General features: G+C 40.4%; 1 protein-coding gene across 1 annotated transcript in view; it reads left to right on the top strand.

Annotated features, from left to right (window-relative positions):
• The window catches only part of LOC118846458 (uricase-like), a 39452-nt gene extending 32177 nt beyond the window's left edge, over positions 1–7275 (top strand). Inside the window, exons 7-8 of the mRNA XM_036755014.1 lie at positions 820–903; positions 6447–7275. Of these exons, the coding sequence (XP_036610909.1) occupies positions 820–903; positions 6447–6521 (159 nt within the window). The 3' untranslated portion in view covers positions 6522–7275. The remainder of the gene's footprint in view (positions 1–819; positions 904–6446) is intronic.
• Positions 7276–12393: the final 5118 nt, after the last annotated feature.

The raw sequence follows: 12393 nt of genomic DNA on the forward strand, positions 1-12393 counted from the left end.
TGCTTCCTTTTCATTTGTTACTGATTTAGGATAACCGTGACCTATAGCACTTCTATGTCACCACCTCATGGTCTCAGCATGGATCCAAGGATGTGCTGATAAATGTTTGAGCGCAGAAGACATACTTTTCAGTATAATCTGCATTACTAACATTTTCTTTATCACCTTCTTAAGTCTAGGCAATCAACAAAACAATCAAGCTAGCACTGATTTGCAGTGTTAGCCTATTTCTGAGCTCACGCTGAAAATTTAGCAATTTACTTTCACTAGCTGGTAGCATACCCTTGAGTGGATCTATGTTTGTAATGAACCAAAAGACACGAGGAGGGGTGTGGAGAGGAGCAAGGAGGTTGTGGGCAAAGGGTGGTTGACAGGAGGGGCTGGTTAGGGGCTTATGTGGAAAGAATTGAATATGTTTAGTATAGAATGATAGAAGTAGCCTAAGAGCTGACCTGGATAATATGAGATGGGAGCTGGCAAAGGAGCAGAGTAGGAGGAGAAGAAGAAATATTACAAATACCCGAGGGACAGCAGCTAGGTAGCCTCAGACACTTACTAGCTGTGTGACGCTGGGTAAGTCATTTAACCCTGTTTAACCTGTTTCCTCATCTGAAAAAAGAGCTGGAGAAGTAATGGCAAATCACTCCAGTATCTTTGCCAAGAAAACCCCAAAGAGGATCACAAAGGGTCAGACATGACTGAAACGATTTAACAACAGAAAGTCTTAAACAGGAAAAATTTGGAGGGTGGTTAAGAGAAAGTGGGTGGATGGATGGAGGTTCAAAACAATCACACTCCATATTATTGAATTGATTTTAGATAGAAGAAATGGAAATCAGCCTCCCCAACATCCACTACTTCACCATCGACATGTCCAAAATGGGGCTAATCAACAAAGAAGAGGTAAGGAAACTTTTGGAGTATTGGGCACATAGCCACTCTCAATAGCCAGCTACCTCTCCCGCCCTACGTTTTCAGAGCAGAAAGCTATCTACCATCTTAGCCGCTCTTGGGTCTTCCAAGGTGACTGCTAATTAAGAATTCCACACTCCGGGAACTACAAGGTCTCAAGGATTGGATAGTCTAGGAGTAGATGGATGATTGGATGCTTGGAGGGGAGGCAGAGGTGGAGATGGAGAGGGACAAAGAGAATAGAAGGTGTTCAAAGTACAAAGCTCTCTGGGAGACTTCCCTGGCAAGTGCTACCTTCCCCCATGTCAGTGCTTTATTCCTCCTCAACCAGCTAAAGAGTTTTATTGATTAGGAAGCAGCAATTCCAGTAGTAAGGAAGATTTTTAGGGAAGATGAAAGGATGTTCATATTTCTAACTAGAAATATAGAAGGTGGGATGAGGGGGCTGCCTTCCATCCATGATGTCTGGTTTTAGAAAACGAGCTAAATTTTGGGAAGGTCTCTTGTTCGTATGTTTGTTTGTCTTCATTTCTCTTGTGAAGTAGAAAACCAATTAAATCATTTCATTTATCTACCTACAAAGCCCAGGGACATTTTTAATGGCACTGGAATCAGGAGTAGTTATTCCCTATTGCTAAAAGACAGGGATGGTGGGGGGAGGAGATAAAAGAGGGAAGGCACTTCTGATCATTTCAATCTATTGGCAGTTTCTTATCATCAGCATCCCACGGTAACATTCCTCTTAAATTATTCTTGTCCCAATTTAATTGATGGATTTTTAAAATTTGGATTTTTCTATTAATATGATTATATCTATTAGTTACATAAAATACCTATGTATCCATATACGTGTTCATATGTATGTTTTATGTCCTGGACTATTAACTTCATGCATGTGGGGAAGTTCCTGAGAGGAACTCCCCCCACCAATGCAAACTGGAAGCTCATCTGTAACTTAGAGTCTTAGACAGTTGCCTGGGGTGTTGAGAAGTTAAGTAACTTCACCATGGTCATACAGTCAACATTGTCACAGGTAGGATTTGAATCCAGGTCTTTCTGCCTCCAAGGCTGGCCCACTATCCACTATGTTATATTGCCTCTTATGTGCATGTATGTGTTAAAACATATATATAATACATATGTTTACATGTATATATGGGCATATGTATATATATATATATACACATATGCTAAAATATTATAAGGTTTCCTATATTTCATAGGATTTTAAGTTGAAAAGAGACCTTTTGGATTCAAATGGTCCAAAGGCTTCATTTGGAAAATGAGGAAACTGAGACCTAAGCAGATTTAAAAATTTGCCCAAGGCCTCATAGGAAGTTAGTGGCAGTGCTGAGATCTGAGCCCAGATTCTCCTCCTCCAACCAAATCTAGTGCCCACAATGGCCAGGCAGTATACACAATTTTGGTCAAACATTGGAAATACTGCACTTTGACTAGAGGTTCTATAGACTCTCTAGGCTAGATGCCTCAGGCATGCTTGTGCCATGTTTTTCTTTATACCCTTGCTAGTTTCTCCATGTTGCCTCTTCTTGAGAACAAGCATCTACCCTTCCCCATGCCAACTCACAGGACAATCGCCAAAAGATGGCTCTTTTAGGATCAAAATATTTTGCATGCCTGCATCCTTAAAAATATAGTTCATGAGCCCCTACCAGTGTGCTTAGCTTCATAGTCAGCCAGAGGACAAAATAGCTCAAAGAGAAAGCATTTACTGGAGTGGCATATTAAGAAAAGCTTAGTGCCTAGTCCAGAGTAATAATGGAGCTCTGGGACCAAAGAAGGAAGCTGATGCAAGTTGTACATAATGATATTTCTCCTTCCAGGTCCCTTTCATGGAACCTCAGCCTAAAACAGCAAGGTAGCGTCAACTGATGAGTCAATAGACATTTATTAAGCCTGTACTATGTGCCAATCACTATGCTAGGCACTGGGGATACAAAAGCAAAGGGAAACATTCCTTGTCCTCAAAGACCTTATATTTTGTCAGGAGAAGCAGCATAATAATAATGACTAGAATTTATAAGTGCTTTAAGTTTGCAAAACATTTATATACACTCTCACTTAATCCTCACAACAACCTGAGAGGTAGGTACTACTATTTCCCCCACTTTACAGCTGAGGAAACTGAGGTGAGAAGTGAAGTATCTTGCCAAGGGTCATATAGCTGATAAGTATCTGAGGCAAGATTTGAACTCAGGGTTTCCTGATTCCAAATCCATCACTCTATCTACAGTGCAACCATATATAAGTATATTTGAATTATATACAGAATAAATATAAGGTGATTTGTTGGGAGAAGACACTGTAGGAATCAGAAAAGGACTCATGTAGAAGGTATCAGTTAAGAAGAAAATACCTCAATATCTGCTGAGAGAAGCAAATGAGCCTCCCCAGACTCTCAGGATCACAGGGTAATAAAGGCTTCTATAAGGGTTGACCAGGTAGACCCTCATCCTCAAGCCTCCCATTCTGGGAGCCCCACTGTAGGGTCCACATTTGCAAGAGAATCTTATATCATCCCTCCAGTAATTTGGCAGTGAAAAGTGCCAAATTTTGCATCCCCATGAGTTTCCAAGGAGGGCTCCGGAGAGTGTGCTATTTTAATTGTCTAATATAAGGTATATCTAATAATATAGATGGAGAGTACCTCTCTTTCCCCTCCCTTCCCCTGGTAGTATTATATAGTTGAAAGACCACTAGGAGGCAGAAGACATGGGATCTTGGTACCAGATTTGTCTCTTATTATCTGAGTAACTTTGAGCAAGAAATTTCAGCACTCTTAACTCTCAGTTCCTTTATCCACAAAGGGAGGGGATTAGACTCAAGGATCTAAACTCCTAAATTTTGGCAATTCTATGAATGCCTAGAGTTCCTTAGGAGGGAGCCTCACCATTCACTGATGCAAACACATATCTGTTCATTTTTCCCTGTGACCAAAATCAAGCTGATTGGGAGATCACAGAAAATGAGTGAGATGAAAAGAAAAAGGGGGGAGATGATTCCAAAAAGAAAAAGCAAAAGGAACAGGATGAGGAACAGAAAGTGAAATTACCCACATGTGAGGTTCTGTTAATATGTCACTTAACATGACCTCTCATTTATCCAGAGGTCACTTATCTTACAGCTTAATTCTCTGGAGCAGAGCAAAATAGGTCTCTCTGAGCTCTTGGAACAGAGGGTACCAAGTCCATGTACTTAACACTCCTGTGCTTTGCTCCATAGGAAAACCCTGTCAGTCCCTCTCTTGGGATCCATTCATTCTTACTTTATAGGCAATTGTAACACATTCAGTTACCTGGGTTTTCTGCTCTAGTCAGATCAGAAGCCGGGAAATCAGGAGGAGGAAAGGACACTCGGAATTGACAGGAGGAAGAAAGGGCAACTGACTGTGAGGAAGACAGGAAAAAAAATCCTAAAAAAAAACAGAGGAGAGAATTCCAAAAGCATAGCCCTCTGGAGCTCTCTAGACCAGGGGCAAGCAACACTTGAGAGTATCATTCTTTGTGACAAAGTGCACTAATTATCATAATGATGGCCTTGAGTCTTTGATAAAATGTTAAATTATCTTCAAGATGCCAGATGGGTGATGTGAAGACTGTATTGATACTCATGGCATTTAAAATGTAGTCGACTGTTAAGGCTGGGGCTGCTTAGTTTTTGGCTTTCCCAGGGTCTTATACTTGATAAACACCATTAGATGGTGAGTTCCCTGAGGGCAGGGACTGTCTTTTGCCTCTTTATGTATCTTCCGGGCTTAGCACAGTGCCTGTCATATAGTTGGGCTTAATGCTTGTTGATTGATTTGTATGGAATTAAAATGGAAATCTTCAAGTAGGGCAAGAATTTTGGTAGGACAGGGAGAAGAACTAGAATGAGAAGGTATGGATTGGGTGCAACCATGGACAGTCACCTCAGTGAGATCAACATCTCACCTTTCCACTCCTCTTTCCACTCAAGCTGCCAAAGTTGTATTGCTAAAGCACAGTGCTGACCAAAGCTGAAGAAACTCCCCCTTCTCCCTAGGGGGGACCTCTAGGATAAAATACAAACTCCTCAGTTTGGTTTTTAAAGCCCCCAACAGTGAAGTGCCAAGGCTTCCCTCTCCAGCTTTCCTGAATGTAGATCACTTTCCTTCATGAACTCAACAGTCCAGCCAAACTGACCAACTTTCTGCTCCCAACACGCCACATTCCATCTCCTTCTTGACTGCCCAGTCTCCCTCCTATGCCTCCACACTTCCACCTCACCTCCACCTCATGGAAGCCTGGTTTCTTTCCAAGCTCAGCTCAGGGGCAGCTTCCCAAGGGAATCCCATCTTGGTGCTCCACACCCTTCATAACCTCCCCAAAATAATTTTGAGTGTATCTGGTAAACAGTTTCTATTGAAGTGTGTGTGTGTGTGTGTATGTGTGTGTGTGTATGTGTGTGTGTGTGTGTATGTGTGTGTGTGTATGTGTGTGTGTATGTGTGCGCGCGAGCACTCAAGCTGTTCTTTCTCTCCCCTCCTCAGTAGAATGTAGGCTCCATGAGGGCAGGGACTATATAATTCTCTAACCTCCAGTCCTACCACAGTGCCACAGCCTCATAATTACTTGTTGGATAAGTGTGTCAAATGTTGCATTGTTGAACAAAGCAAGGATCCACCACAACATTGAATTACTCTCTGTTGAAGGCAGAGTAACTAAAAAAAGGAAGTTAAACCTTGAGTAATGGAAAAAGCAGTGAAGGTCCTAGAAAAGAAATAATAAAACATACCTCCTCTTTCATATCAAAAAAGCTGGGGGACTCTGAGAACAGAATATTGGATAGGTTGTCAAATAAGGGTTCTGCATCAGATCTTTTTGCTAAATCGTTTTTGTCACAAGATGGAGGTGGAAAATGATTTGGAAGTAAAGAGAAAAGGCGTAAATATAATGTCTTCTCTTCTTTTTAACAAGGGGGTAATTATGCTACACTGGAAAGAATGCTGGCTCTGTAGTGAGAGGACTTGAGTTCAAATTCTGCCTCTGATAATTTAGTGCCTTTGCAACCTTGAACAAATTACTTAGTGAGGGCCTCAGTTTACTCAAAAGTAAACTAAAAAGAGAAGGGTCTCTGAGGTTCCTTCTAGTTCTAAATCTATGATTCTATGTAACACTTGGGAGAGATGCTTATAAAATATTTAAAATATTTTCAAAAAAATTTTTTGTGCTGGGGAAGCAGAATGAGGGAGTTCAGCTCATAAGTATATAGAAAATTAGCTTATTTGGAATATCTCGTTCCCTAACAATGCCATATATATGTGTACATATATACACATATTCATGAGTGTGTATGTGTGTGTGTGTATAATTAAGGGCATACTATGTGCTTGTATGTTCATTTTTAAAAACACACACACACACACACATATATATATATATATAATTTATGTGCATTTTTCCTGAATAGTTCCATGACATAAATTAATAAAACACAAGTGAATGGCTAGATGTCTATTTCCCTCAAGCTAATAGTATCGGTTCTTTCCATAGGTTCTGCTCCCTACTGACAACCCATATGGCAAAATTACTGGCACGGTCAAAAGGAAGCTGTCCTCAAAGTTGTAACCCATTTTTGCCAGTCATCAAAAACCATCCCTCTGCCGAAGAGATGTCAGATTGTTGTAGTAGTATTGGGTGTCACAGCAAAAAACTATCCTTGCTTGCTAAGTGCCAGGTTAATTTATAAAGTGTATTTTCTTCCCCGATTCAATCATTTCTCTCTACTGGACCTACCTCACCATGATGTTCTATGGATGAACTCATCAGTAGCTGTGACATGCTTTACAAAAACAGAATGTTCTATGAAAGCAATGATAATTAACGATAGACCAACTTTCCCTTTGGGTCAGCTTGTGCTTTCTCAGATTCCTGGAGCATTCAAATCGAATCATTAAGAAACTAATAATAAATTATAAAGATGCAAAAATCAATTAATTAGGCTCTGAGTTAGGGAGAAAAATATCCAATAATGTTTTTATGCATGTGATGGCAAATTTCTCTTATGGATGATGCAGATAATTTAATGATAGAATCACAGCAAAAATTCATTATGGGAGTAACTTCAATTAGTGTCTGAGTACTGCAAATCTGTAAGCACAATGGAGTCCATGGAGTCCTGGGAGCTCATATGCCTGTTTTAATGACATATTTGTGATTCTATGCCTTGACAATATGTTGGGTTTTAATTTTTTGCAGTCTATAAATAATGATGATCACATAAAGGGTCAGGAGGGAATAGTCAGATTGTCTCTCTTTTAATCATTGAATCACTATGTACAAAAGAGCTACACTTAATAAACACTGATTATTTCAAGACCCATTGGGAGTTTTGTTCTTGTCTTTTTAATGACCAAGTAGCAAAAATGACTGTGTTTTCTATATTATTTTTGACATTTTAGAAACTGAACTATGAGAAATATATCATAATAGAGTGCCTAAGGAATCTTTCTTTGTTCAGGAAATTATCTGATGTGTTTGACGGTAAAATTTCCTGTTTTATTCCCTAAAATGTCATTCCTTACCCCACCTTCTACCCCTTCCTCATCCCACATGTTCTAGACCCAAGGAATAGGTCATCATCACCAAACTTTACTTGTGGAGATGAGACTCTAGGAACTTTTGAGGATGTAAGAACAGCAATTCTCTTAACTGATAGCAGAAAAATAGAGTCTATATTGGCCAAAATCTTCTTGAAGAAGGATATTATACAAAGGGTGAAGATAATTTTCAAGTGAAATTCAGCACTACATTGAATCAACTTACTAACGAAAACTGTTACCCCATATATGTTGCCTCCGTGTATTCAAATGCAAGTTCCTCAAGGGAAAGAATTGCTTTGAGACACTGCCTGGTATAGTAGATAGACCACTGGACCTGGAACCTGATCCAGTGGGTCCAAATGGGAGTTGATAGCTCAACCTCTATTGGCTTTTCTTTCTTCACTTGTAAAAAGAGGGGGTTACACTCTATGACCTCTAAAGGAAGGTCACTTCTACCTCCAGATCTTTAATCCTATGACTGTCTCATTTTCGTATTTGAATCTCTAGTATTTAGCATACTACTTGCAACATAGTGAGTCCTTAATAAATGCTTTTTAATCGATTCAAGTACTTTGGCTACATTTCATTTATTACTAGTTTTGTCATTTCATTCAACCCAAATGTTTGAATGACTTGGAGGTGGGATATAATAACTGACTTTGAGTATCTAAAAAAATATCCTAGGGGAGTACAATAATAATGTATTATTATTAGCAGTTATATAGTGATTTATAAAGTCTTTTACATATGTTAATCATTTGATCCTCACAACAACTCTGCGAGGTAGATGCTATTCCTATCTTCTCTTCGAGATTGAGGAATTGAGGCACAGAGGGGTTAAAAGGCTTGCCTAGGTTCACCTCACTGAGAAGCATCTGAGACTAGTTTTGAACCAAGGTCTTCCTGCCTCCAAGTCTAAGACTCTAGACAATGTGCTATCTAATAGATCCGAATAAGGAGTAGACCCTGTTTAGCTCTAGTGAGCAGAGTTAGAGTGCAATATTGGGTAAAAAGTGGCAGACAGGCAGACTGAAGCTCAACAGAAGGAAAAATTCAACAATTCAAGCTGTCTGAGAGTGAAATGGCATGACTCAAGAGGTAGTTAGCTCACAGTTTCTGAAAGCCTTCAAGCTAAAGTTGAACATCAACTTCTCAGAGATGTAGGACTCGATGGCATCTAATGGCCTAACTCTGGCTCTTTGTGAAGTTCTTAAATTGTGGCTAATCTATCTGGTTCCTTATAAATGTGACCTCTATCATCAGTATTCCACTAGTCGTAAGATTATGAATCAGGAGCTAAAAGGGACCTTATAAATCATCTAATCTATCCCCATTGTTTGACACATGAGAAAACTGAGGTTAAATTATTTACCCCAAACCACACAGATAGTAATTGGTGGAGCTGGGATTTGAACCCGGTTCCCAGGTTCAGCATTCTTTTCTTTGGAATTTTGCAGGAATCCTTCATATTTATTCCAGAAAACAAGAATATGGGAGACTTATTAGACCAGAATCTGTTGGCCCATTTTTGACATGTATCTTCCTGCTTCTCTTGAGTTTTGAAAAAAAAAATTGCAAGTGGTTTCCAATTAACTAATTGATTTGTTATCTCATGCGTGCAGCAGTCTGGACTCTGGTCTGTGAAATTTCCAAAGGATGTGCTCCCATTTTCCCCTTTTCATGGACGGTATTGAGGTTGAGCTCTTTTTGTTGTTGTTGTTGTTGTTTTGGCCTTCTTCCCCAGTCAGGATTTAAATCATGTGCTGAAAAACAGGTTTCATGCTTCACCTGTCCTTTTCACACCAGTAGCGGCAGCATAGCACTGGCAGATGGGTGGGCAGGCGAGGAATGAGAAGCAATCTGTAAGCTGATCCCATGTAGGAGCTGCTGTGGAAACACTTCAGCATTCAAGTCAGGAGGAGGAGACAGGGAAAGTTACCTCCCTTTGAGCAGGGGAGCTCCCCTCACCTCTACTCCTTTCAACCTGGGCCTGTCTCTCCTGCTTCAAGCACCTCAAACCAGGGATTTTCAGAAAGAAGGATTGGTTGTGGTTCTTTTGGGTTTATTTCTTACAGTTGCAAATCACTTTCCTTTTATTCCCCCATTACATAATTTGGTTTTTTTAAAGTGTATATTAAGTTTAACAGAGTAATCACAAATTTGCTCTGTTAATTTGTTTTCACTTATGTCTTTTTGTTTCCTTCTGCACTTTTAAAACTTTTATTGATGGTTTTTCTTTCTTTCTTTTCTCACATGTTCATTACTCCCCACTCACTCACTTCCACTTCCCACCCTCTCACTGCACAAACAGAAGCCTTTCCTTAAAACAAATGAGTAGTTAAGTAAAACAAATTGAGGCCCTGGCCTCATTACTCTGTCTTGTTCTATGCCTATAGTCCATCTCTGCCAAGAGGAGTGAGGTGGGTAGGCTTCAGCACTGTCTTCTGATGTCATGATAGAGGAGGAAAAAAGAGATGAAAGAGAAGGAGGGGAGCAAGAGGAAGAAAAAGGGAGTAGGGGGAGGAGAAGGAAGAGAAGGAGGAAGAGAAGAAGGTAGGGGAGGGGGAAGAAGAGGGAGGGAGAAAGAGAAGGAAAAAAGGAGGAGGAGGAAAAGGAGAGGGAAGAAGAGGAGGAAGAGGAGAAAGTAGAGGAAGAGAAGGGGGAGGTGGAGGGGGTAGAGGAGGGGGAAGAAGAGGAAAGGAGAAGGAGGAGGAAAAAGGGAGGAAGAGGAGGAGAAGGAGGAGGAAGAAAAGGAGAAGGGAGAAGATAAGGAGGAGGAGGAAGCGGAGAAAGAGAAGGAAGAAGAGAAGAAGGAAGATGAATCATTCTGTTGATTCAAGGTCTATGTCATAAGAAATGAGAAAAACAAGAAAGGAGAAGCATGGGAACACATATAAACTAATGCGGATTGAAGTAAGGAGAACCCAGAAAACAATAAATGCAATTGATTATGACAATGTAAATAGAAAGAGTAAGAAAAAAAACAACAGAAAGCTGTAATTCTAATGATCAAACTTGGAGTTGGCTGCATAGGCAACTAGGTGGAACAGTGGATCAAGCACTGGACCCAGAGTCAGGAAGACCTGAGTTTGAAGCCAGTCTCAAATGCTTTGTAGCTGTGTTTCCCTGAGCAAGTCACAGAACCTTTGTCTGCTTCACTTTATTTATCTGTCAAACAGAAATAATAGTAACACCTGCCTCCCAGGGTTGTTGGGAGAATCAAATGAAATAATATTTTTTACAAACCTACAAGCAGTCCATAAATACCAGCTATTATTATTATTAGTAGAGAACAGTAAGGAGATGATATAATAATAAAAAATATCAATAAACCCTTTTTTAAGAAAAAGAAAACATTTAGGTTCTTTGCCTTTCTAAGGTCAAGACTAACATCATTCTTCCCCCATTTCAGGACTTCTTTTCTCCAGGTTCTTTGCCAGGATTTACTGGCTCAGTCTTGAAACAATACTGGCTCCCGCCCCACCTCCCCATGAGCCTTAATTGGAGAGATGTGAGCTTTCCTCTGACCCCCTCTATTTTCCCACTTTCCTTTCCTTAGGACTCTGAACCATGGGGAGAGTCCACAGCTGTTCTCTGATGATGCTTTCTCTTGGCATCCTCTCTTGCAAAGCCATTGCCACATCTGCTCCCATAATAATGTCTCTGGAGAATCATCAGGCTTTTTTTCGAACAAGTGAATTTCATCATTTTCTTCAACTTCCACTGGGTTCCTTGAAGCTTGCAAATTTGCCTCATTGCTACCCTCATCTCTTCATAGTGCTGTTGTCCAAGGGCTTCTTTCTGTCTTATTTTAACTGCATGTAGGCAAAAACGGTCCTAAACACTCTTACTCTGTATCAACCCCTAGGTCGCACCCAACCTTTAGAATGGAAATGTTACCACTGGAATCATAGGATCATAGATTTCCAAGGAAGTCATCTTAGAGATCTTCTAGTCCAACTTTCTCATGTTACAGATCTGGAAACTGGGACTCCCAGGGAAGGTAGGGTGGAAAGGGGTCAGAAGAAGTGTGTTCAAATCCTAGCTCTGATGCCTCTTCTGCCACAATTTCTTTATCTATAAAATCAATGGGGTTGAATTTGATGGCCTTTGAGGTCATTTCCAGCTCTAGACCTACAATCTATGTGATTTGCCCAAGAACCCACACAGAGTAATTAGCAGACCTGGGGTTCAGACTCATGTCCTTTGACTCCAGATCTAATAGAAACCTATCATTTTATTGGCTTCTTTTCCAAACTCAAAAGAATTAATTTCATTTGTTACTTTTAGGGGAGTAGAAGTAACTGAATTTGGTCTCTTGGTCCTCATCTGCAGAATCAGGGAAGTTGGATTAGATAATGATAATAGATAGCATTTATATATAGTACTCTAAGGTTTGCAAAGCAGACCCATGAAGGATAACTGCTCTTGTTATCCTCATTTTGTAGATGAAGAAACTGAGGCTGAGAGAGATTAAGTGACTTGCCCAGGGCCACACAGCCAGTAAGAGTCAGAGGTAGAATTCAAACTCAAGTCTTCTTGACTTCAGGTCTGGCACTCTATCCACTAGACCTGTCTTACTACAGTCTAACATGACCATTTTAGAAACAACGGTAGTATGGTAATATTGACTTGCTTGTGAAGCCCAGAGTGAGAAATGGAAGGGACTGGGGAGGATGATGGGACACATGGACACATATATGGCAGCCAGTCAGTTGACATGATGACTCAGGGGAGATGACTGACTGGGATGTGAAGCATGGTCTGAGCTGGGTGGTCAGGGGCCATATAAGCAGAGTGGGCTAAGTGAGTTGTTTCCTAGTCATTCGCTAGCCAAAATAGCTCTGCCCAGGCAAAAGTTCCAAAGCTGAGCAGGTTTATTCTCCTTCACCCCGGGG

This window comes from Trichosurus vulpecula, chromosome 4, assembly GCF_011100635.1.
Source record: "Trichosurus vulpecula isolate mTriVul1 chromosome 4, mTriVul1.pri, whole genome shotgun sequence".
NCBI lineage: Eukaryota > Metazoa > Chordata > Mammalia > Diprotodontia > Phalangeridae > Trichosurus > Trichosurus vulpecula.